Consider the following 27732-nt stretch of genomic DNA (forward strand, 5'->3'; position numbering starts at 1 on the left):
CTGTTTAACTTTCTCCCACTGCTTCTACTTCTGTCCTTGAAGGACAAATCCCCCCAAGGCTAATTACTCCTCTTCTGCATGATAGCCCTATAAATACACTTAACCAGATGTCCACTCCTTTCTCAGTTGCTTCTTCTAATTCTTCCAAGCGTTTCTCCATGATGTCCTCCAATATCCTCACTATCACAGTTGCCTTTTTCTGAATGAGTTCCAGTTTGTACTCAGTGTCAGTTGGCACCATTTACATATGCTATTCTTGTCTCTCTTCTTACATGATGAACTCCTTGAGAGTGGGGATTATATGTTGCACATTTCCACAACCCCATGGGGCTTTACATGATGCTGAGCACATAGCTGGCACTTAGTAAATACACTCTGAATGATTGATTTATGGGATCAGCTCAAATCTCAGTCAGAAGCATTACTTTATAGATGATATCCCTGAAGTCTTCCAAAAGGGAATTGCTTTTAGACTCAAAAGGGTGCTTCATGTGCTAAAATTTTCACATAATATTCAGATTACTCCTTTGTGTGATGACATAACTCACAGTAATACTAATAAAGAGCTATTTGTCAGGAAGAGGTATTTGGCCCCAAGAAATACATATGGGCATCCATGTACCAAAGAGGGCACAAATTCCTTTCTACCATTCAAGCATTCAAATGGAAGAATGATCCTAACAAGCAGTAATGGCTTGTAAGGATGCAGGATCATCTGCCAATAAACAGAGGCTTAAAAAGTTAGTGTCTTCTCCACAGGGAGCTGGAGATAGCCTTGCTTTATATCTTTGTGCCAAAGCCATTTGATACACTTGACAAGAATCAACTGGCAAGAGAAACCTCCATTTGCTTTCATGTTGTAAACACATCACACAGCACCTTAAAAAGTGCTGTGTGTTGACCCAGCAGCGCTACTACTGGGATTATATCCCAAAGAAATACTAAAGAGCGGAAAGAGACATATATGTGCCAAAATGTTTGTGGCAGCTCTTTTTGTTGTAGCTAGAAACTGGAAGATGAATGGATGTCCATCAGTTGGAGAATGGTTGGGTAAATTGTGGTATATGAAAGTTATGGAATATTATTGCTCAGTAAGAAATGACCAGCAGGAGGAATACAGAGAGGCTTGGAGAGACTTAAATCAACTGATGCTGAGTGAAATGAGCAGAACCAGAAGATCACTGTATACTTCAACAACGATACTGTATGAGGATGTATTCTGATGGAAGTGGAAATCTTCAACATAAAGAAGATCCAACTCACTTCCAGTTGATCAATGATGGACAGAGGTAGATACACCCAGAGAAGAAACACTGGGAGGGGAATGTAAATTGTTAGCACTAATATCTGTCTGCCCAGGTTGCATATACCTTCGGATTCTAATGTTTATTGTGCAACAAGAAAATGATATTCACACACATGTATTTTACTTAGACTATATTGTAACACATGTAAAATGTATGGTATTGCCTGTCGTCGGGGGGAGGGAATAAGGGAGGGGGGGTAATTTGGAAAAATGAATACAAGGGATAATATTATAAAATATATATATATATATAATAAAAAAAAAATTTAAAAAAAAAAAAAAAAAAAAAAAAAAAGTGCTGTGTGGAAACATTTCTCTTCTAGTTCTAGTTTCCCCTTTTAAAAATGACTTGTTTTTGGAAATGTTTACTTGGACTTAAGAACTCTGATCAATGCAATAACCAACCATAATTTCAGTGAACTGCTAATGATGCTACCAGATGGAGATGTGATATTCAAATTTCAGATTGAGATGTGCATTTTTTGGGTTACAGTCAATAAGAGGATTAATTTTGATTGAATATGCACATTTGTTACAAAGGTTTTGTTTTCCTTTTTGCAAATGAATATATGTACAAAGTAGAGGTAAAGTGAGGAGAAAAGGAGACATAGAGGTAGGCTTGCCTCCCAAAATAAAAAAAGAAAATGAAAAGAAAGACAAAAGAGGGAGTCATTAAAACATGTTTTTGATAAAAGATAAAAGATAAAGCATGTTTAAAGATAAAAGAAGGAATTATATAGCAAGCAGAGCAGCTTTGAAAGTAATATTGAATTGATTATAAATACTAAAAAGAAAAGCAAGATTTGTATAATGGATTCATTGTTTCATGTGCAAACCATCCTTTCAGTTCTATTGTATATATTTCAGTAGATAGCTGAAAAGTATATGGATAGATGCATGGTCAAGCTTTATAAACTGTTGGTCTAAAAAAAAAGAGTCATGAACTCTTCAAATATAAATGGCAAAGGGACACTGGTTATTCTGAAAGAAATGATACTGTCCTTGGCAAATTTCCATTCAAATCATTTTGATATACCTTTGTATTCCATAAAATTTCAGTTCTAACTAATTTTGATAAATTCAGAAATCAATATTAAAATACAGAACATTATTTTTGGAAAGAACTTCAAATAATGCATATAGTCCAATCTCTTCATTTTATAGGTAAGAAAAAATCCAAGGTCATATAATAAGTTAGAAGAAGAAATATTAGAATCAGAACCATCCCCCGCATTTTCAGGTCTGTGCTATGCCACAGAGTATATATCCTTTAGGTTCCCATGATCTTTAATGCCCTTGGTCACATGGTCTCTATGCATACTCTATTATGTGAGGCTTCCCTACCAAAGTAATGTTTTGAGTATGTAGTTGTTGCTGACTTGGCGATCCAGATTGGTTATAACAAATCTTCAATGATTTCTGCATCCAAAAGCCCAAATTACTTCTAGCCCATAACAAAACACAATTAAATTCAATGTATAGGAATACAAACAGAAACAGAGGTAAATAGTATCATCAGTTATCAAGAAACTCCTTGCTCTGCCTTAAAGAAATCTCATTTCTATATAAAAGCTATCCTTTCCACTATGGCCATAGGAAGGGTTATTTTTTTTTTTTTTTTTTATAAAAAGGTCCTGTTTTTATGGGCTCTTGAGTGCTGGCTATGAGCAGCTCCAGAGTGAAAGAGAAATTGAAGGGGATTGCCTCTAGCTGCTGCCTCGTCACCTCACTTTTTAGGATATTTTCTGATTTGGCCCAGAATCAAACTCATTATTTTTATACATACCCTTTCCTTTTCCAAAGAATAATAAAAAACTGGATCTAGGAGTAAATGTGTAGAAAAGCAAACTCTTCTTATGCATATAAAATATCTCAAAAGAAACCAAAACCCAGATCATGTGATGGTAAAGCTGGTAAAAGGTCATTCAATCCACTCTTTTATTTTATGGATGAAGAAAGTGAAGCTCAGAAAAATGAAGTGAGTTGCCTGAGATAGCTCAACTATGAGATTGAGTCCATTCAAGTCTTCTGATCCCCATTCTAGTGCATTTCCCACTATAACTTATACTTAAAGACTACCCTAGAGAGATAGAGGCTGCAGTCACTTGGTTTTGTGAAGTAGTGCTAATTATTGGATGGTGCCCAGATGTCAATGGCATTGTTATCTATTAAGGAATCTAATTTGTATCTTTGCCATTTAAGATGGCCCCACGGCTTTCTCCCAAATAGCATTGGAAAAGACTTGACTTTTCAATCCTTTTATATGGGGTAAGCAGAAAATAAATCTACCCCCAGTGTGTTTTAGTTTAATGCAACAAACATTTGGAGAGCACCTTCAATGTACAAGATTAATACATCAAAAAGCACTTGTTAAGCACTCACTACTTGTTAGCACTGTGCTGAAGATGCAAAGAACGGTTAAAAACAGTGCCTGCCCTCAAGGAGTTCATAGTCTAAAGGAAGAGAAAAAAAAGTACAAGGTACAGTACAGAATACCAAAAAAAAAAGTATACATCCTGCGTAGATACAAGGTGATTTCAGAGAGGACGGGACTAGCCATTGTGGGGACTAAGAAAGGACTCATGCAGAGAAACTAAGAGGTGAGGATGGAGAGAATTCCAGAGATGGGAAACTAAAGTGCTCCGTAAACTTTAAAGCACTATAGAAATGCCATAGTGCTTTAAAGTTTACAAAGGACTTCACAACAACCTCTGAAGTAGATACTGCTATTAACAATTTACAGATGAGGAAACTGAGGAAGGCAGACTTGTCCATGATAGCTAGGAATTATCTGAGTTCTTATTTGATGTCTTCCTGACTTTGAGTCTAATTGTCTATCCATTATGCCACCTAGCTGCCCCTAATGCAAAATAGAGGACTTTATGTTCAATTCTAGAGGTCATATAGAACCACTGAGGCATTGGAGAGTCACATAATCATCTTTTCCCTTCAGGGAAATCACTGGAGGATGTACTAGAATGGGGGGAAACTTGAACGAGGGAAATCAATTAGAAACTTATTGAAATAGTTCAGTTAAGAGGTGGTAAGTTAGGGAATTAGGGAAGGATCATATTAAAGAAAAATATCTATTAATTTTAATCTACCTAACTGTCCATCTACTGTCTCTCCATAGGCTGACAGTGAGTTGTTAATGCTGGATAATCAGGAACAAGTAATAGTGTCTGGGATGGTAAGAGTTATATGGATTGTTTCAGGATCATTTTGATGATCATGTTTAAATTATATGTTACTTGGATATTTTACTCAGGATCATATTACAAAGGTTGATGTAATAATATCTAAAATCTTAGAACAACAAATTAGAACATATACAGGGACAAACTGTTTTTCCCATTGCTAAATAGTGATTTCACTTTAATGAGTCCACGGATGTCACTATCATGTCTGACAGATAACACATTTATACTGAGTAATGTTAATTTTAATGTTCAAGTTTCAAAGTACCTGGAAAATAAGTAGACTATATTTTTATTACAGAAACAGTAGCAGGAATTGTGCTTTTGTATTAATGCTTTTCAATAATACCAGAGCCTCAAATTTGTAGTTTGGAGTATCTTTTTAAAAAATGATCTTTACCCCAAATTAGGTTTTTTTTTTTTTTAATGTGCTTTTTTTAATAGGAAAGACCAATCAGAATTCAAGGTATTTCTTTTGCTTTAAAAAAAAAACACTAAGATTATGCAAGCTTTTGGCTGCAGATGCTTTTATGAAAACAGCATCCATACATACCAGTGAATCGAATTGCTCTCGTGGGCAAGCAAACAGACGTCCATTAACAGTGAGTGTTGTAAATACTGAAACATCATTAGGTTTGAGCACCACCTTTTCTGTGAACATAAAAGCACAAGACTGCCCATTAAATACATCTGAAATTCGCTGCACTACCTTAATCACACCAACAAATTGTCAGCCATGTGAATTACCTGAATGTGGATAGTGACTGTATGAAACACATTACTAAAGGGACTTACTGAATAAAATAAAATAAAAATACATAGCATACTCAAGCCCTCAGTGTTAGAGGAAAAAACACCACCATCTGAAATAACCAAAAAACAAGGATAAGGCTACCAAAGACTCAATTTATCCAATTCTAAGCTGCTATCATAATTATAAACATAAACTACATTTGCTTCTAGATGGCAATAATGCAGAGTAGTTGGAGAGGAGAAGAAAATTTTATAAAACTCAGATGGCTTCTGTTTTAATATTGGACTTTGAATATATAGTATTTACATTTTTCAAAAAGACTTTCAGTACAATTAGTTAAAATTGTTTCCTTTATTTGCATATTTTAAAATATTTTGATGTTTAGATGACTGAACTATCTGATCTTGTTTAGTTTTGTTTATTTCTTTTGATTTTTATTTTAGTTCATTTATGGATTATTTAATCAATTTTTCTGAGATAAAGCAATTTAAACTCTTCATTTCTTAGTTTGCTAATCTGGGCAATTTATATTTTTATGAATGTATATATATATATATATATATATTTCATTTATGTTGTCAGTTTTATTGATATCTATTTGTTCAAAATAATTTCTTATAATTTTCCTTATTTCTTCACAACAACATTTTTTCCAAAGTAATTTGGGCAGTGTGAATTTTAAAAAGTTAATAATTATATTTCTTTATAATTGGTTTCTTTTAAAATCCTCTGCATTTCACTGGGAAATGAGTGTAAACTGTTATTTTTACCTTCTGAATCCAATTCTTCCTGTGCAACAAGAAATTCAGTTCTACACACATATATTGTATCTAGAATATACTGTAATATATTTAACATGTATAAGACTGCCTGCTATCTGGGGGAGGGGGTTGGGGGAGGAAGGGAAAAAATCTGAATAGAAGTAAGTGCAAGGGATAATGTTGTAAAAAATTACCCATGCATATGTATTATCAAAAAAAAAGTTATAATTATAAAATAAAATAAAAATTAAATTAAAAAAATAGTGAGGACCTGAAAATAAAATAAAATCCTCTGCATTTTATTTTATGTATTTAAAACATTATTCTGAGAATGGGTCTACTTTGCTTTCTGCTTCAATAAGGTTCCATAACACAAAGAACCTGTTCTTTAATGGTATACATTACAATCCATTTCTAGTCCATGACCACAGGAAGTGCACCCAATATACTGGGTGGAAAAGGCTTCTAAATCTCTTGATACTACATAGCTACCAAGAGAGTTTTTTTTAACTTCCATGGACCCCCAAGTTATGGAAGGATATCTGTGAATAGATTTCAGAGATTTATGAATTTGGGTTGGAAAAAAACTGAAGCAACCTTCAATCTATGTGTAGCAGCAAACAGGCCCTGAACTAGATACCCTTAGACTATGGATCATCATTTACAACTCATGAAAACTATTCAAATACTTAGGAAAACTGACTTCTCTTAAAAGTCCTAGTGCCACAAGAATCATTAATGTCTAGTAAAACTTGCCTAATTTTTTAATGGATAGGATTCTGATGTAGAACTTGGTAAATGGGTAATAATTCTGATTTCACATTAATAATCTAGTTCTTGTAGTGACCATTCACAGTACACATACATACATTTGTTTATGAACATATGCACCACAGATAGTACTTTAAAATGTGTGTTTTTTCACATAACAGGAACCATGTGAGGTAGATAGTGATCTCATTTCACAGATGAGGAAAATAAAGCTCAAGAGGGTAGTAACTTTCTGTATTTACTTTTGTTTTTGGATGTGTTATTTTCCCTCAAATAAACTTCTAAAGGGAAAATGTCTTTGATTTCTTAGCACTTAGCATATTCTACAGCACAGAAGGTCCTTAATAAATTCTTCTTGAATTAAAATCACTTGTAAAATTCTTATTATTCATTTTTATAAGATTTTGTGTTTGAAATTTTTCTCCCTCTCTTCCTTATTTCTCCTTCCCCAAGATAGCAAACAATCTGATGTAGATTGTAGTTCTTTTAAACATAATTGCAGAATTCTCTAAGAACCCACAAATAGTAAAGTCAAGATTTGAATCCAGGACTGACCCATATTTAAGGGTACCTTCTATAATTATTGCATCTTCCTCTATCTCAGTTTCATTGTTTATGAAATGGAAATAATCACTATTTGAGAGCTGATATGAGAACCACATATGATGGGAAGACATTGGTATATAAACACAATTTTATTATTGAGGATGATGACAAAAAATGAATTGCAGGTATGAGCACTCACCCAATCCACTTAAATTAGCATGGATGGGTTCTACCAAATCCTGACCCAGTCTTTCTGATCAGCTAGGATTTTCCATTTTGCAGACAAGTATAACATCTGGATTAAGTCTTTACCTCCTCCGGAGCTCATCTTGACTATTATCAGTCCTTCTCCAGAACCCAATTTGTCTGCTACGGCACTAATAACTTCTTTCACAGAAGCTGACACAGGCACACGGATAGTGGTATAAGTGTGGTCTAGGCAGTAGACTTTAAACAGAACTGTGAGAAAAAGAAAAAAATTACTACAGTATGTCAGTCTACCACATACTTTTTAAAAATCACAAGTTTTAGAACTATTTTCTTCATTCTGCATTTTTTTTTTACTATTTTAGCCTACTATTTTCCATGTTAATGTTCCCATGGATTCACATTTTATCCAGAAAGGACTGAGCTAAATATATGAAATGGCATAAGCTGCTATTTATAACAAATATATTCATGACTTCCTCTCTCTGCCCTTCAATCAGATGCCTGTGAAAACCAAAAGAACAAGAACGCTAATGATTTTCTAGGTCCATAATCTGGGCCTGCTTGAAGACTCTAAACCTTTCATGGCTATTATAAAAAATCCACCAAACAGACCAAGGTATCAGACTATAGACATTTAATGATAATGATTACCAGATACTCTCGTGATGGATATTTCAAAATGGTACAGAGTTTCAGGACCAGGAGTAGCACCTTTCAGCAATATCACATGTCCTGCCTGGTGCTAGAGTTCTGTGATCCATTTCTAATTATGTAATGAAGTCACAGGTGTTTAAAATTTCTCATTCACCTGGTTCATTTACCTGTGTACTTTGATTTAATGCCATTTGTTGAAAGAAGGACATTTCACTTTATAATTGAAGAGAGTTGTAGTATGCCATTCATTATCACTCCTGAGTCACTATCAGAGTAGTTTCAGGTACCATGTTTGCAGGTCCCCTTTTCAGAGTCCCGGGATGTAATTCAATGATTTGAAATGGAAAATGTAAGACTTTTTCTTTCCTATCTCACAATGCTTTTGGTGAGTCTTTGAGGATGAACAGGTTAGTGGGAAGAATTTTTATTTCTCTGAGATCATCAAAAGGGTTCTACTCAAAGAGTTTGAAGCAGCTCCATTCTCCTGGGCATCTATAAAGCATCTATGAAATGAATGCTCCCCTCATAGAGGGGGCACCTAATGACAGATGCCTTAGCATCTCGCCCATGTTCATATAGTTATGGAATAGAACCAAGCTATGATGCTTGTCTCTAGAGCAGTATTACAATAATCTCACTTCAAATAAAAGATAAGAAGCACAGTTAACTGCTTGGATTGAGGAAGACTCCTAGTAATTTTAAGTTTTGCAGAGAACTTTACATATACTATCTCTTGATTCCTACAACAACTCTAGAAGGGTGGTGCTATTATTACCGTGATTTTAAAGATGAGGCTGAGGTACCAGGAGGATAAGAATTTTGCCCAGGATTACACACTAATAAAGCCGGAGACAGGATTTGCACTCAAGTATCCTTGATTCTAAGTCTAGCTCTCTCTGCTTTGATCTGACTAATAGCCAGAGATGACTAGCTCTGTTCAGAGAAGGACCAAGCTGATTATTGTAGGAGGGAAGATTTTTATTCTGACCCACAATATTATTATTCAGTTGTTTTTCAGTTTGTGACTCTGCAGCTCTATTTGAAGTTTTCTTGGCAAAGATTCTGGAGTGGTTTGACGTTTCCTTCTCTAGCTCATTTTACTTATGAGGAAATGAGGCAAAAAGGGTTAAGTGACTCGTCTAGGGTCACACAGAAAGTAAGTGTCTGAGGCTAGCTTTGAACTCAGAAAGATGAATCTTTCTGACTCTAGTAATCACTGTGCTACCTAGCTGACCTGTAATAAGCCATACAAAATGAACAGTGCTTACTTTCATCAGATCCCCGAACAGGTTGGCGTTTCTGTGTTCTGTCTTCAACAGGGTTGAATTGTTGCAAAAGAACTTTGTGCTGGGGGGAGGAAAGCAGTGGCATTAAATGTTATAGGGGAGAATAATTACCTTGCCTTAAAATGTCAGTAAAAGTATACCTGGGCATCAATCAGGCCCAGAAAGATAAGTAAAAATATTTTGTTATCTTAAAAATATTAATTATGTTTTTAAATGGGGGTAGTTAAGTGTTCTGGAGTATAGTAGTCTTACTAAGCACAAAACAATATATTCCAATTAAAAGCTTCTTACCCACCTTCTTTTGTGGAGCCTTGGCATCTTCTGAACTAAAATGTAGAAATAGAACCCATTATTCAATATCTTTGATAAATATTATTTTTTTTGTTAGAATACATCATCCTTTACACAAGCAATGGGATAACACTCTCAGAAGAAAAGAAGATCATCTTCATTTCAGGCTAAGGAGACTAGGGCATGGGAGGCAATGAAGGGATCTTCTAAGATGCAGGAAGAAATGACATTAACAACCAGGATCCTTAAGTTCATTAGCTTGTCTTCTTCCTAGGACTTCAAATGTTATTCAAACTTCATCTTCCAGTCTTTTTTGTTTATATGATGAGAATATTATACTCAACAGGACTGGGCTTCTTTCATATAAGTGTTCATCTACAGTAATTAAGGTCATCTCCAATCCTCCTGATCTCTATCTGGCCACTGGATCCAGATGGCTCTGGAGGGGAAGGTAGGCAGGTGACCTTGTCCAGCTCTCCCTCATTTAAATCCGATTCACTTGCATGCTATGGCATCCCCTTCCTGATGTCATTGTCCTCTTTGAGAATGAAGGACAAACAACAACAACAACCCATCTTCACCATTTGGGGCAGCTTAGTAGGTAGAATGCCAGACTTCAAGTCAAGAAAACCTGAGTTCAAATCCAGTGTTAGACTTTACCAGACTTACTACTAAGCAGTAAGTCACTTAATCTCAATTTCCTTATCTCTAAAATGGAGATAATATTAGCACTTACTTTTTAGGGTTGTTTTCTGGGTCAAATGAAATAATAATTGCAATGTGTTTATAGTGCCTGGCACATAGTGCACTATATCAATTATTTACCTATCATCCATTATCATTCTTCTTGTTATTATTATTATTTAATCAAATGTCTGGCCATTCTGATCTTGGAATTTGAGGCCTAAAAGCAGAAGTGCTCCATTTTGTTAATATAAATCTAGGAGGAGAGGAAGAAGTCAATTTATATTGCTACCCTGATATTTAGACTTGGTAATAAGTAGCATTTATAAAAGCCTTCAAGGTTTGCAAAGCACTTTACAAATATTATCTCTAATTTCCCAAGAAGTTGGTACAATTATTTTCCCCATTTTACAGAAAAGGAAATATAGGCAGACAGAAAGTAAGTGACTTGTCCAAGATCCCACAGATAGTGAGTTGAAGCTGGATTTGAACTCATGTCCTCCTGATTCACAGGCCCAACACTCTATTCACTGCAACTCCTAGCTGCATTCAAACATGAAAGTTCACTTCCTTTTATTTGTCTTCTATGTGATGACAGCCTATCCCACTGGATTCAGATCTTTGGATTCTAAAATGCTGTGTGATTGCTTCTTTTTAAATTATTTTAAAACTTTAATATATAAAGATGTGTCAGAAGGGATTGTGATTAGGGGTGGCATGCTTAAGACAAAGAAAGCCAGTATTCTCCTTACATTTGCTTGACTGTCTTTTCTAACTCTGGAAGCTGTTCCTTAAGGGCTGCAATCAACCGGCTATCATCTGATACAGATACATAAAACTCCTGAAATGAATAAAGAACACATTGTTTAGCCATAATAGTCATATATATATATATATATATATATATATATATATATATATATATATATATATATATATATATATATATATATATATAATTCTGCAAAGATTAAGAAATAGGGTCCACAATTTAGCTTCATTTTGTAGTCACTAATGAGTTCAACAAAAAAAGTATTCCATTTTATATGTCATTTTCCTCCATGGTTTTTATGATAGTCTCTATTTTAAGATCACTTTGCTGCTTAATTCTATAAAAATATTTTTATTGAAAAAAATTGAAGATGTTATATGTTACATTGACTATTATTAAAAATGGTTAATGTTATTAAAACATTTTAGCACAACTACAAGGCTTAGCAAGTTTTTTTTAACTCAGCTTTACAGGTTGTTTTTGACATTAGGGCCATTAAAATCAATTCTGAAGTTCATCTTCAAGTTTAGCTCTTAAAGTAATTAAATATCAAACATACAGGGACCTTCAGCAGTTTTAAACTTTAAAACAGAACAAAAACTTTAGGGACACCTTATATGTTAAAAGTCTTTTTCCTCAAATTTCAGGGACCTGCTTTCAAAAAGAGACTTTCAGCTGCTCAGAGCTGGTCAACTTTTTAAAATAAAAATCAATTCTTCATCAATACAGAGGATGTTCTCCCCTATTTCTTTGTCCCTCTAAAGAAGAGTATGAAAGGGTGCATAGAGGCCTGACCTTTAATGTCAAGAAGATCTAAGTTTAAATGTTACCTTTAAGAAATGCTGGCTACATAGCCCTAACCATGTCACTTAATTCCTCAAGGTTACAGGCAATTTTACAGATAAATTGCTAATCTGCAGTGATAAAAGGGAGTTCCCACTATAAAATAAATGTGTTTTTTTTTTTTTTTTTTTTTTTGTTGTTGTTTTTATTAGAGGAAGTTCCTATCACCCAGTTTTGTTAAGCTTCTTGCTCAGTTAGGGTCTCCTCATATATTATGTTCCATCAGCTTGGGATGCTTGTCCTTGTTCAGCACTTTCTTAGAAAACCTTATTCAATATTGTCATTCCTCAGGAGTAATTTTTTTACAGTTACTAAGGTGAGGAGGCAGAAAGGGTGGCAACAGAAGCAATTTTGAAAGAATATTCTCATTAGCCAAAGTGGGTGGATGGGAAGAGGTAAAGGAAGTGGGAAGTATTTCTGCATCAGCTCAACCCTTGCCTTTAATTATCTGTAATATAGGCCTATGACATATATCACTCACATCAAGTGGATGGAGGCCACAGATGCACCTGTAAAATTCAACTCCTATGATCATGCTGCATTAAATTCTAGAAAACAATCCCATTCCATTACCATAAGGTATCCTTATGTTTCACTATGCCTATACTGTTCCCTCTGACCTAAAAATTACTGCTAAGAAGGAAAAAAAAGGGACAGCTAAAAATTATCTTGTTTTGATTCATCTATTTCAGAAAACATAGGATCATAAATAAGCATATGGGATAGAAGGATTTTTTAAAACAATTATCTTTTTCTTCTGCTCCTTGCTTTCAGGAGAGTAAAGTATTACTCTGGTAAAATGCTCAAATGAACAATGGAGGAGAGTTGTTATTAACAGAGGTAAATGGGGGTAGGAGACATAATGGAAAGTTAGGGTCATGGACTAGAAGAGAGGAGTTCTCTTCCAACTGAATGGTCTTTAGGTCAAAAGCTACGTCCAGTCATAGCTCTTCTTCTGTGACTCCTCAGGACCACCTTATGTCTCCTTTCTCTTTCACCTCCATCACTAAGAAAAGTGATAGGTTTCCTAATTTTAATAATTCCTTACCTTATCCTCTTTGAAATGGGAACATCTCTCTAAAACGACATTGTATCTTGCTTCAAGAATAAGTCCCTTTAGGTCAATGTTGTAAAATTACCCATGCATATGTTTTGTAAATAAAAAGCTTTAATTAAAGAAATAGAAAAACAAAAAACAAAAAAACAAAAAAAAAAAAAAAAGAATAAGTCCCTTTATAACCATACTGCAGAGAGAAGGGGCAATAAAAGGAAGAATTGTTCTAGCATACCTCTAGGAAGGCCATTGCTACTTCATCCTCTTGTAGTAAGTCTCCATATAAAGCTGCCCACTGGAGGACCAGACGGATGACTCGCCTCTTGCTGTTGAGAGCATAATCCATTTTGTCCTGTTCTGTACCTTGGGAAGGCTGTGCATGGTAAGTGCCAAGGAGTCAAGGAATACATTCAAAACTTTTTAATTTGTTCTTCAAGGAAGTATTTGTAAAGGGCCAGAATTAAATCACATTATACTAGGCTGTATGGGATCTGCCATGTGTGATGTATGAGGTCTCTTTTCCTCTCCAACCTATCTTGCACATCGTCATCAGACCAATTTTCCAAAAGCATTAATTCAAATATGTCAATCATTGGTGCTAAAAATGACAAAAAAAACCTGTATTTCCCATAGGCCAAATATAAAATTCCTTATTTTAGTCTTCAAATACCTTCATAATCTTGCCCAAATGATTTTTCCAGATTTACCTTCTATTAACTCCACTAATTAAATCATCTGCTTCAATCAAAGTTCCCCAGGCCTCCAACATCACCCCTTGGAACTTTCTCATCTCCATTATTTTTCTCCCATTGGGATACTCTTCCTCCTCTTTTCCTATTGCAATTCCACCCATACAATTCAAATCTCCCTTTTTGATACAAAGTCTTTCCTGTTCATCCTAATCTAAAGTTTCTCTCTTCCTTCAGTGAAGTATCTTTGGCAGGTACCATCTTATGTAATGTAACCAGGAAGAGATACTTTTAAGAAGTTTTGTGTCTGTGAGTGTGCACTTGCTAGGAAGAAGGTAGTAGGAAATGCTAAGAATAGAATGCATGAGCATAGAGAAGGAAGTAGATGTCATAGCTAAACCCAGCTGGAGGATTGGAAAAGTAGGGGAAAATGAGGGTACAGAAAGTAAAGCTTCCACCACCACCCCCAGAAATGAATTTGGGTTACCATCACCAAGGTGTACTCTCTGTTCTTCTGGGATTCCTAGGAAACTATATGAGCGGTATATAACTGAAACTTCTGGCTTAGAAATTAACAATTTTGGCCTTTGAGATCAATCTGTAGGATAATACTGATCTATTCCTCCGTGACATACTGCCACTTTCTTCTTGCACCTAAACTATTTTTCTCAATCTTGTTAATTTTCCTCAGATTTTTGTTTTGTTTTAGAACCAAAATGCATATAATTTGGAGAATCATATAGCATACATTTAGGGCTAGAACCCCCCCCCCACCCAAAGCCATCTAGTCCATTGCTGAGAGAACAAATAAGGGTTCTGATGCTCAGAAAGTTTGTGTCTTATCCAAGGTCATTAAGGAAGAAACTGTCAGAGTTAAGATTTCAGCCTAGGTCTTCTAACCCCAGAACCAGCATCCTTTGCATTGCACAAAGCAGGGACCCTATTTTGCTTTTTAAGGTCTCCCACAGAGCAAATCATAATATCTTGCAAAGAGTAGGTGCTTAATTATTTGCCCATTTTCATTTAATACACCCTTCTCTCTCAAGTTACTAATAAAACATAGCCGTTTAGTTTGCAACTAGGTTAAAAAAAAAAAAAAAGAAAAAAGAAAAAAGAGCAGGTCCTTCCTTGGCTCTACTACCAGTTTTAAAGCATTGTAGAAAACAGCCTCTCAGGAATGTTATTCCTGAGAGCTATACCAGTAAAAGGCATTTTCAAGAGGGGTTATAAATAATCATGATCAAAGTAAATGACAGAACTTTAAAGCAAAGGTTTCCTGCATATAAATGGGTTACAAAATGGTTTTCATAAATTGAGCACTGGATTCATAAAAAAGGAAATTGGTCTACCTGTATTACTACAATTCTCTCGGAGTTGACTGGGGGAAAAAGGAGAAATACATGTACTGTCTAAGAAAATGATTTTTTTTTCCTGATTAACCCTTCAGTCTCTTGATTTTATTTCTTTTTTTTTTCCTTTTCTAAGTGGTGTAATTGAAGCTGTAATCTCCCATAAGATATTATAATATGCATATGATACTTAATAGACAACTGGGTAAGTATTTAATAAAACTGCTTATTAATTGAAAATAAAAACCACAATAGATCATCATGTTCAAACTTAATAGTAATAAAGACTTAGGAGAATTAGAAAGTAGAGCTAAAATAATTAAAATATAATGTAGACTATTCATCTATTGATCCTCATCTATCTCCCTCACCCCATTCACTCATTCTTTTTTTGGTTTGATTTTCACTGTAATTTGTGATTGTGAAGTAACTCAGACTGTATCTGCTTTGAGAAGATTAATTCATTTTCTTATTTCAAAGACACTGAACCTTTACTAAACTCTTCGATGTCTTATTGTACTGTTGTATTCATTCTAGTTTTGATGACTATGTCAGCCAAAATGCAAACTTGGAAAGGTCCTACCAAGCTTGAACTATTCCTATATGAGCCTGACCATGGACAACTGATCTTTCATCTTTGGATCAGTCTGCTAAGTTCCAAAAGCCTGTCATCACGGGAAATGGGCCTCTGAGTGACGTTGGTTTTTTTGTTTTTGTTTTTTTGACCCCAGTAATTCACTAATCATGTCTATGAAATTGTGCCAATATGGTAACAGGGACACTGGTCTCTGATCTTTGAAGTATGTTATCTGGTGATAAAGAAGCAGTTTGGGTAAAGAAGGATGGTTGAAAGAAGGGAGGAAAGTGACAATGGTAAAAATGAGTAAATTCAGTGTAGATTGAGATGATGCAGACAAATAACATTTGTTTCAGCCTGATGATGTTTGAAAACAAAGCTCTGCTATCACACTCCCTAAAGCAGAATGTCTAAATGTAATCCTGATAAAGTATTTACAACATAACAAAGTCCCTTTCCTTCATACCACACAATCTAGACCCAACATTGCCAGCCACTTCTTTGATCTTATATGATGGCTTCACAAATTTTTAGCAGGTAGATAACATGATCTATAGAGCACTGAAGTGGGAATGTGGAAAACCTCAGTTTAAATACTGCCACAGACATTCGTTTAAATATATGACTGTGGGAAGTCATTTAACTCTTATTTGACTCAATTTCACCATCTGGAGACTAAGGGTAATAGTACTTACATCCCCAGTGTTATTATGTAGATTAAAACAGATAATATATGTAAATCACTTTGCTAACTTTAAAGCTCTATGTAAATGCTAACTATTGTGAATGCTATAGTTAAATTTATTGGTAAATGCTGAAAGATAGATATCTCTTATGATACTTTACTATGTAAAATTTTCAATCCATTTTTTAAAATTATGCCATCACCAATTTTATTAAGAAAAAACAAAACTATTATCAAATAAATTAAAATCATAAAACAGTATGTATATTAATAACCACTTTAACATGGTCAAACCTCATATAGAAAATGAGTCCTTTTTCCTCAATGATTATTAATTTTGGGAATCTGGAATTAGAGTTTAGGAAAATGTCTCTAGGAAATGACTTAATTACTCTAATAATATGGCTTTTGGGAGATTAGTTCATTGTTATGTTCAAGGTTAACTTGGCCTGATTTCCAAGGAGACATGTGACCCAAACACAAAAATGGCAGATTCCACTTTATGTTATGTTGAATCTAGTCTAGAATTCCAAGTCATTATCAGCTAGTGAAGGAGGCCCTGGTTCATAAAGCATATAGAAGCAGCATATCATCATATCATCTGTATGTCTATATCTAAACTTCATGTAAATCTGGTTGTAGATATTAAAGTCATTGCCCACTATGCCAGAAGATATTCCCTCTGTGAGACAGGAGAAATGGATATCTTTTCCCATTTTTATGTTAGGAAAATTTATCTCATGTCTGTAGCAAATGACATAACATAGTTTGCCAAGTCTTTTGCTTCTGTCAATTATTGCTAGAGTATCTGAAAGTCTAAAAAAGAAATAAAGAAAAAAGGCAAAAAAAAAAAAAAGAATTTCAGGAAAACTAGTTTCTTTAGAGTTTGGGGAACATATAGATTTAATAGGAATGCAATTTGGTCTCTTGTTGATAATAACTTATTCAACTTACTATGGAATAAATATACAGACCCAAGTATTAGCCCTAGACCTTGCAGAACCTTAATAAGCTTCTTAAGGATTTCAGTTCTTCCACAGTTGTAAAGTAGGGAATTTTTACCTTTGCTCTAGAGTCTTTAACTTTAGCTTATTTCTGAATCTTTATGTCTGAATTTGATTTCCAAGTACCATGACTCCCAACTTTTCCTGCTTCCTAAAGACTTCACATCCAAAAGTTCTGATTTTTTAAATTGTTATTGCAATTATTAATTCTTGTAATTTATTCCATTCACATAATGTTCCTAATCATTCAAGAATTTAATAATTTCTGGCTTCCCAGAATATTCTCTTCAATCATTACTAGCTGAAGCACAAGACATCTTGAAAGACTTAGTTTAGGAGTCCAGTGTTTATGGACTTAGAAACCAGAAATCTGATGACTGTGAAAAGAGCCTTAAGACTTAAAGAGAATTTCTATCAGAAAGAGACAGGTGTGGAACATTGCACATATTTTTATTTTTTCCTCAAAATATTGTTTGGTTTTTACTAATTGTTTTTTCCCTTCTTTTTTTGAAAAGCATTCTTTGTTGTATGGAATGACTCACTAGGAAAAGGAAAAAAAGGTACTCTAGGGAAGAATTTGGTGATATACAAAGAAAAGATATGTACAGCAAGAAAAATTGTATAAATCCGTATGCCTATATTTGATTTACATATATTTTTACCATGTTCAACATATATTGGATCAGTTGCCATCTAGAGGAGGGGGGTGGGAGGAAAGGGAGCATAATTGGGACACAGGGTTTTGTAAGGGTCAATGTTGAAAAATTATCCTTACATATGTTTTGTAAATAAAAAGCTTCAATAAAAAAAAGAAAAGGAAAGATATTTATAAAAAGTGATGTTAAAATAAGCTGGTATGACAAAGAATCTGGTAGCTCAGACTCCTCTTTTAAGTTCCTTTTAGTGAGCTAATAAACATTTATTAAATGCTTACAATATGCCAGGCACTATTCTAAGAAGAGAAGATATGCCCAGGAGGAGCTCACATTCTAATGGCTCAGGAGGAGCTCACATTCTAATGGGGGAAACAATATAGATAGAGAGATAGAGATAGAATAAATTGGAGTTGATCTATACACAGAGGTACTAGCTTTTAGAGGGATCAGGAAAGGTTTTTTGGAAAAGGTGAGACTTTAGCTGGGATCTGAAAGAAGCCAGGAAAGACTGGAAGAAGAGGGAGAAAAATTCAAGCATGAGGTTCAGCCAGTAAAAATTCATAGGGTTGGTACAAGAAACAGCAAGGAAGTCCAATGTCACTGGGTCATAGAATATACAGTAGGGAGAGTAACTGGAATGATGGAAGTGTTGCTAAGGGCTTGAGGGTACAAAGAAGGGCAAAAGGGCTCTTGATGTAACAGAGGATACAACATGCAAACAATATGTACAAGTTATATACAAGATAAACAGAAAATAATGAATAGAAGAAAGGCGCTGGCTATGGCAAATGGGGAAAACCTTTCTGTAGAAGGCAGAATTTTAGCTGGGATTTAAAGGATGACAAGGGAAGCCAGGAGACAGAGTTGAGAAGGGAGGCTGTGGGAAAGCTAGGGGAAATGCCCAGAATTGGAAGATTGGAATGTCTTGTGTGAGAAACAGTGAGGAAGTCAGTGTATTGGAAGTTAATTCTATCATTCCTCCTCCACCTTTTCTTAAAGATGTTTTACCATGTAAATAAGCAATATCAAAAGATCTGAAAGAATTTTACCCAGTATGAAATCATTGTCATCCCCAGTTACATAAAAGACAGACTGATAGGGTGGCCTTTGGTTTTAATAAGTCCCTACTGGAGCCTACTAGATCTTATGACTCTGAATGCTTTTAAACACTTCTGAAAAAAATAAAGTAGTGGCTGAAATGAGTAAGTGACAATTATAACAACAATAGCAAATAATCATTTTATCTATCTGGACAATGGCTAACCTAAAATTAAATATAAAAGAAATATATTAAGGGAGCAATTTGTCCTTAGACCATTAATTCCATCACAAAAGTTATGAAGAACAGAATGATGATGATGATGATGACGACAGGTAATAGGGTACGTTCACAAGTGCTTTATATACATTATCTATTTGATCCTTACAACAATTCTGTAAAGGTAAGATAAGTTTAAAACTGACCAGTTCACTTTAAATGAAATTTTAAGATATCAAGCTGCTCTCTGAAAATAAAGTATTGATCCTTTGATTCTCCAAGGTTTTCTGGTTTCATTGTAATGATATCAGCTTTACTGGAATGCAGTCCAATTTCTATATCATGTAATAATTAGATATTAAGAGTTGTTGGGTGAAAAAATTCAGCACCTGTGGCCAACTTAGCCAGGATGGGTTTGTGGACACGGACAAGCTTGTTGAGGGTAACTGGACATTGCTTGAGTTCTGCTAGCACAGCTTTCAAGAACCTAGGGTCACTTTTATGCCAAGATGAGGTTTTGGAGAAAGAATCTGGTGGTGATTAGCAGCAAAATACTTAAAAAATTATAGAACCATTAAATTGGAAAGGATCTCAAGAGAACATGCACTTTTTCTCTCAGAAGATAGCTTTTTCTCTTCAAAATATAATAGAACCTAGGAGGTGAATGTCATATAGATTAGCAGAAATCCTGTGTCTTCTTCCTTGAGTTCAGGGAGGTTTATTTTGACTCTGAGGCTGTTAGAGTCTGACTTTGATTAATAAGCTAGACCTGTTCATCCTTAGAAACTATAAGGAGAAGAAGTTGAGAAAATCCAAAGAGGTGAGCATAGACAAGAGTTTTAGTAGAGCAGCCATCAAAAATTTGTCATCACTGGCCTCTAGGTTCAACGCAGTATGTTTGAATATGTATGAGACACAGGCAGATGATGTATTGAAGGAACTGGTAGGATTCCTAATACCAAAGCCAATGAGCCTTCATTCTATTTCTCTCTGTCTCTGTGCCTCTGTCTGTCTTTCTATTTCTCTCTTACTCCATCCTTCCAGAATAATAGACCAATGCCTTCATTAAAACATGCAGGTTTATATTACTTCTTTTTCTTTAATTTTTTTATTAAAGCATTTTATTTTTAAAACATATATGCATATAATTTTTCATCATTGACCTCTGCAAAATCTTGTGTTCCAATTCCCTCCCCTTCTCCCCACTCCTCTCCTAGATGGCAAGTAAATTACATTACTTCTTAAAAGTCTGTTTAACTTTTCATTTGTCTCTTAAGCTTGTGACTGGGACACAAACTTTTAATTAATTACTTTGTTAATCTAAATGTATTACCAGGAATACAGTTTAAAGAAAGGTTATGGGCTGTAACCAGGATGGTTGAAAAGATAGAATTAAGACTGCAGTATTTTTTTTTTACCAAAGTTGGGTCTCTAGCTATAGAAAAGAGTTGTTGAATCATTTTTTACAGTATCTCAGGAGAGAAAAAATATTTATATCATGGTCTTTCTAGGTAATGAATTAGAAGCAGAGTTCAAGTCTATTGGGACAAATTGAGCTAGTCCTAAAATGGGGCTATGCCATTTTCTCTGGGTTGGTTGGAGAGGAAAGTGAAGAAGTGCTTGGACAGGAAATTAGGAGAGAAATCACCAAGCTTATAAGAGGCAGCAATGACTAAGAGCTACCCTAGCACCCTGTGCACCCACACAGCAGAGACTCACATGATTCCTTGAGTCTCCTCTACTACCCTTAGACAATAGTGAAATTTTTATAATCTGCACCTTGGAGGGAGGTAATCCAGATAAAGTAAAAAGCATATAATCCACTAATTACAAGATCATTTTTGTGTTAAAACTGAAAGAAGTCTTAGAGATTATCCAATAAACCTCTTTAATAGATGAGAAAACTGAGGTTGGAAAGATTGTGAGTTGCCTAAAGTCACACAGTTTACTTAGATAGTAGAGCCAGGATTTAGACTAACGCCTCCTAATTTTCAGTCTCTTTGGATCCCATCATGTAAATTACTATCAGAATTATTTAGAATGTTTCATTCTAAAATTAAAAGATCAAACAAAATCACACTTTCCATAAACCTTGTAAAGTAGAAAAATAATTCTTTATGACATTGTAAATTTCTATTACGTACAACTTGTTTTTTAAAAAGCATAATAAATTCAACATGCTACATTCATTGCTATTTTCTCTCTGATTCTTTCTGGTATTCTTTGTTCTCTTCTGTGTATTAGAAAATGTTTCAAGTATGCTCTTTTCCTTCATTTTCCCCCTCCTTCCTTCTTTCTTTGTCTTCCCATCTCTTCCTTCCTTCCTTCCTTCCTTCCTTCCTTCCTTCCTTCCTTCCTTCCTTCCTTCCTTCCTTCCTTCCTTCCTTCCTTCCTTCCTTCCTTCCTTCCTTCCTTCCTTCCTTCCTTCCTTCCTTCCTTCCTTCCTTCCTCCCTCATTTTCTTCTTTCTTTCTTTCTTTCCTTATATGTACTTCCTTTCTCTCTTTTATTTTTTCAAGTTAAAAAATAAAAACATGTAAAATATACACTTTTAAGCACAATGAACTTCCAAACTGGCCATGTATGGAAGTATATATCTTATTAGTCATCTTGTATGTCAGGAAGAGGATAGAATCATTAGTCCTTTGGAATCTTAGGTAGCCATTGAATAGATCAGAGTACTTTCTTCTTTTTAGCATTGTTGTTATGCTATAATCATTCTTCTGATTCTAATCCCTTTATTCTGTATCAGTTCATGCAAGTATTCCCAAGTTTGTCTGAAACCATGTTATCACTCATTTCTAATGTGCAATTCTATTTCATTACATTAATGCACCATAATTTATCTGTTTCCCAATTGATCATGCTGTCTAAGTACACAATTCTTTGCTGTAATTATTCTGATACATATAGGTTCTTTTCCTCTTTCTTTGATCACTTAGGGGTACAGGATTGATAATTATATCATTGGATCAAAGAATATGGATTGGTGACTTTGGAGGATATAGTTAAAAATTGTTTTCAAGAATGGACTAATCCTTGAACTAATTCTTGGACCAATTCATATCTTCACCAATAGAACATCAGTGTGCTTGTGAATTATTATTAGTAGTAATATTTTCAGCTCATTTATTCTTATATTAAGTTTGTATTTATCTGATATTAAAGATAATCTGAATTACTCAAACACACCAAATAGCAAAAGCAATTAGCCTAAAACTTTGCTCAATGAAAGAGAGAAAGAAATAACTGCAAAAAGAAGACTACAATTATAATCCAATAAGCAGCAAAATCACACACAAATAATTGGAAGTTGATTATTATATATTCCAGCTTTACAATGCTTATAGTCAATAAAATTGTTCCTACTGTCTTCATATCTTGGATAGACACAAAAATGGGCTATTCTTTCCTACAAGCCTAACTTTATTAAATTTCCCATCTATTCACCCTATTAAAATCACCTCTTATCCTAGAAATCTTCACTGATAAGTGCAGGTGACTATTCTCTTTTCTCACAACTCTGACATTAGCTATGTATTTACTATTACATTGAGTATTCTGGCTTTGTCTTCTCAAAAAAGCTGTAGACTTCTTGAGAGCTGGGACAATGTCTTTTGAATCTCCATGATTACTACCTGAATTTTAGACTTCCCAATTAAAAAAAAATATTCACTTTTGGGGAACCAAGGGCAATGCCATTTTCTAAAATTCTCAAAACCTGTCTCCACAGTTTATCTTTCATTATAATTGCCCAGAAATGTTTTTAAACCACCAAGATACCAAAATAAGGAGAAATTAGCATGCTAATGAAGCTTATAAAAAGATCCAATGGGATCAGCAAATCTTATACTATAAGAATCCAAAATATTTGACAAATTTAGTCCATTGAGTCAATACTTCAATTACCCATTTGGATATTTAGTTTACAGGATATCAAATATAGTATGACAAAATTTTGGATTTAAAAGGCCAGTTATTTTGCCTAGGCACATTTTGACAGTTTGGAGCTGTTTACAATAAGACATGAACTGAGGATCAGGAGAGATGAAGAACATGATGTAGATTGTACCTTCTGAACATTGCCAACAGCAGGTTTAATATTCCATTGAGTCATTTTCTTCATGCCGGCTCTGCCTTTCATACACTGTAATTATTTCATATATTTTTACCTAGTTATTATCTTACTCACCACAGGCACCTGTAATTTTTCTGTATTTTTACTGCTCATTTACTTATTTTTAATTCAGCTAATAATGGCTCCACATATTAAAATTATCATGGTGAAAGTAAGTGAAAACCTCCTAGGATGAACGGGCGGCAGATTCATTACAGCCTACAACAGGGAATACAATATTATGTATACCTTTTTGCAGTAAGTACATGTTAATTATGCAGCTATTTATAAAACACTAATCAACATCCAAACTGATCCTCTTCAGTGTTGTTGTGCCTTGAATGTCTGCTTTGCATACAACATCTGTGCTTAGAGATGAAAACAAACTTTGGGGGTCATCTGCCCACTGACTAAAGAAGAATTTTGGCTGGTGAGAATGAGAGAGAATTTCGTAGTTAAATAAATCAAATTTCTCACCCATGACTCTGGACAAATGAAGGAGACTGAATGGAGAAAAAGCAATTGCTCTTGCCTACAAAGAAAAAGGACTACAGCAACATAAGAGTTAGAGAAGGAAAGAATCTTAGAGATAATCTAGTCTAGCTCCCCCATTTTACAGATGAGAAAACTGAAACTCAGGGCTATTATGTTAACTCTTTTCTTCTTGTCTGTTGAATTTCTACCAATCCTTTAAAGTCCAACTAAATGGCCAACTCTTCATTGAAATTACCACTTAGTTAGTGACTTTTTAATCACTCAAAAAATTAAGACAGAGGATGAGCTACTTGTCTGGTGGTAGAAGGAATTCCTGCATTAGATGCAAGACTAGACTAAGTGATATAGAAGACACCTTCCAATTCTATGGCTTTCTTAACCTTTTCAACTTGTTTTAAGTACATTAGTACGCCACCTTTTTCCTAATGGAAAATGAAAGTTCTTGCACTGTACAATTGATACCAGCATGGCCGCTTTTATTGAATAGACATGAAATTTAGATATCTGACTTAAAGAGCTCAGAGTCCAAGTATTTAAACTAAAATAATTTGGTGCTTGACTCACAGGAATCAGACTCCTTTCTCCCACGCACTAGACGCTGCCTTTACCAGCTCTACCACCTCTTTCATATTTTCCCTCTCCTTTGTATTTGCCTTGGTAGTTCTAGTTCTACTCTATTATATACTATTCAATTAAATAAACACTTATTAAGTGCTTATTATGTGTCAGTTACTGTGCTGAAAAGTAGAAAGTAAATGGCTTGAAGTCAGTGACTGCTTTGATGCTTTATTTTTGTTTCTCTAAAACAGTGCCACATAGTGATCTTTTCCCATCCCCTTCACTCTGCTAAAAGGTGCTTAAAATGCTTATCATATCTATAATCCTGTGATTATAGAAGACCAAGTGGGCAGTGAGGTAGACTGAGAGTCAGGAAGACATGAGTTTAAATTGTGTCTCAAACACTTATTTACTGAGCAAGTTATCTCAATGTCCTCATCTGAAAAATGGAGATAATAATATCACATACCTCCCAGAATTATTGTGAAGATAAATTTAAAAAAAATTTTGTGAGGATAAAATTAAATAGTCTCTATAACGTGTCTTTCAAATATTCAAGGCACTAAATAAATGCTCCCTATTATTATTGTCTCCTTTTCAGATTTAGTCACTTTCTTACTTCAGGCCTCATGACTTGTCATATGGACCAGACGTGTCAAATATATGACCTAATGGACAAGATTAAAATAAAATTGGGAAATAATTAACAAAATAAATAAATTCACAACAAAATACAATGTTAATATATGTTTTTAAAGTCAACATGCAGACACAGGAATCTTTATGCATGGGTTAGTGGCCCATGCTTCTATGAGTTTGATACTAGTTTGACCTATTCTTTCCCTCCCCAACATGGCTAACAAAGTGGTCTTCCAAAAGCACACAACTGACAATATTCTGTTCAAAAAGCTTTAGTGATTTGCTGTTCTTCTAGGATAGAATCCAACCTCCTCCGGCTTGAAATCCATTCAACTTGTATTTCTAAACTAAAAAGATTTCCTTTTATTCCCCCCTTATGCATGCTATATTCTAGCTAAACTGGCCAACTTGCTACTCTATTACTACCTGGTTCAATTTAGACACTTGAGTCAATTAAAGTCATTGATCCTCAGTTTTGTCAACTATTAAAATGCAAGAGGTAGACTAGATAAGGAAGGATCCTAACAGTCAAGTAATAATACTCATTCTGTTTTTTTCTCCTCATTCTGTTTTTAATTCTCCTCATTCTGTTTTTTTGCATAGCCTATTCCCCAATCTGGAATACTTTCTTTCCTCTAGATTGTAACCTTTACTTCCCTTTAAGGCTTAATCCTATTACTTTCTCTTATAAGAGTCTTTTCTGGTTCCTCCAGGTATGAGTAGCCTGAAATTATTTTGAATATCTTTTGTAAACTTTGTCTGTATAAATGTTGTTTCCCTACAATAGAAGATGAGCTCCATGAGGGCAAACTGTGTTTCATTTTTGTATCTACAGTTCCAATCCCTATCATGGAGGAGGCATTGAAGAAATATTTGTGGAACTGAGTACTATAACTCTGTTCCTGTGATAAGAGGGAAGTAGGGGTGCAAGGATTCTCAAACTATGGCCTGTGGGCCAGATGCGGTAGGCTGGGTTCTGGCAAATGGACTGAGGGGCGGAGACAGAGTGTGAGTTTTTGTTTTTATATAGTCCAGCCCTCCAACAGTCTGAGGGACAGTGAACTGGCCCCCTATTTAAAAAGTTTGAGGACCACTGGAGAGGGTGATGATGTTAATTAGGTTGAGCAATGCAGAAGAGAGTTGGATTCATGGAGATTCATATTGGATGGCCTCAATCTTCTTCATGATCTTAGGCAACAAAATTATCTGCTTCAATGTCTGTGTGTGTAGGTGTCTGTAGGTGTGTATATTTACATGGAAGGGGGAGAATGGGGTTCAATTGAGAAATACATGTTGGAGTAATTGCCTTGCAAGCTAAAGAAAATGATAGAGTAGAAGAACTGTGAGACATTAGGAAGAACTGAAGTTGTATGTCATATCGGGGGGTGAAATCCTCTCTATTCTCTTCATCTCACAGGTGAAAAATGAAAATATAATGAGATTTACTTAGCTGCTTAATCTCACACAATCTATTGCTATTGATGACAAATCAGGGGTTTTGAATGGTAGGGCTTCTCCTTGTCCATCAAAGCCCCATATGGTCAGCATAGAAACAAATGTCCACCTCTAACTTTAAAGGCAATACTACTACTCTGACACACTGAAGTAGGTTCTGACAATCCCAGCACAGCAACCAACCAGTACCAAATCCTTAACCCCTTCAGTTCACCACTAATTCCCCATCATCACCATAAGCTGCTAGGCACTGAATCAGTAGTGTCTGATAGGAAAGCCGTAGAGTGGAATGGACGAATCAGTCTCTTCAGAACCCTTTCCTCTCAATGCTTCATTTAAACCACATTGTCACTGAATTACCTTTGTGGGCAGTGGAACATGTATGAGAATGCCTAGAGAAAGAAGAAGGCAGCACTCCATGGTATAATCACTGGGAAAAATGCCCATTAAATAGACCCACTTATATGCATATATTTCCAGGAATTAGTCAATTCACAAAGGAGCAAAGAGCAATCGAAAACATGTTATTTCTTTCAAGTACCTAGAAGGCAGGGGATTTTTGGGGAGGGAAAAAAAGGAGATGTAAAGATTGGTGGAATGCAAGAAAATGCTTCTAAGTGAATTCATGATACAGGATACTGCTACCAGGAAGGTATAGAAAATTAGCAGAGGTACTGGAGATGGGAGAGGGACTGTTACTTAACCATAAGAACTGCTGTTATCCTGTTCATGAACACTCTCTTCAATCCTACAAAAAACTTCCACTATGATCTTTTAAAAAGATCACTTAGGACTTAAATATCATGATATTAGAAGAGTAAAACTGTCATGCAAGGTGCATATCTAAGATAATTTTGTCATGTCTTTGATGTCAGGCATTAACTTATACCAGAGATTTATGGATTCTCTAAGAGATGAGAAATAAAGGCATGGTTACAGAGTGATACAGAGAACCCATAGGTTTCTAGGATTATCTTACAGTATAATCAGACTTTGATTTCAATTTACCTTTAGATTCTGTTCACATTTCCAGGTTGTTTTTTTTTTTTAATTTCTTTCCAGTACTCAGAATTTATTAAGTGCCCAAGTGGGCATGGCATTGGACTCAGAATAAAACTATTT

The 27732-nt window shown here is 34.8% G+C and overlaps 1 protein-coding gene across 15 annotated transcripts in view; it reads right to left on the reverse strand.

The window, feature by feature from the left end:
- Nucleotides 1-27732, reverse strand: part of RAPGEF4 (Rap guanine nucleotide exchange factor 4) — a 336971-nt gene that overhangs the window by 41089 nt on the left and 268150 nt on the right. For all 15 annotated transcript variants that reach the window (XM_074303100.1, XM_074303098.1, XM_074303099.1 and 12 more), the window contains 6 exons: nt 13365-13515; nt 11213-11301; nt 9781-9811; nt 9468-9546; nt 7648-7794; nt 5057-5154 (listed from right to left, as the gene is read on the reverse strand). In XM_074303100.1, the coding sequence (XP_074159201.1) occupies nt 5057-5154; nt 7648-7794; nt 9468-9546; nt 9781-9811; nt 11213-11301; nt 13365-13515 (595 nt within the window). The remainder of the gene's footprint in view (nt 1-5056; nt 5155-7647; nt 7795-9467; nt 9547-9780; nt 9812-11212; nt 11302-13364; nt 13516-27732) is intronic.

The sequence above is a fragment of the Sminthopsis crassicaudata genome, chromosome 3, assembly GCF_048593235.1.
Source record: "Sminthopsis crassicaudata isolate SCR6 chromosome 3, ASM4859323v1, whole genome shotgun sequence".
Lineage (NCBI taxonomy): Eukaryota > Metazoa > Chordata > Mammalia > Dasyuromorphia > Dasyuridae > Sminthopsis > Sminthopsis crassicaudata.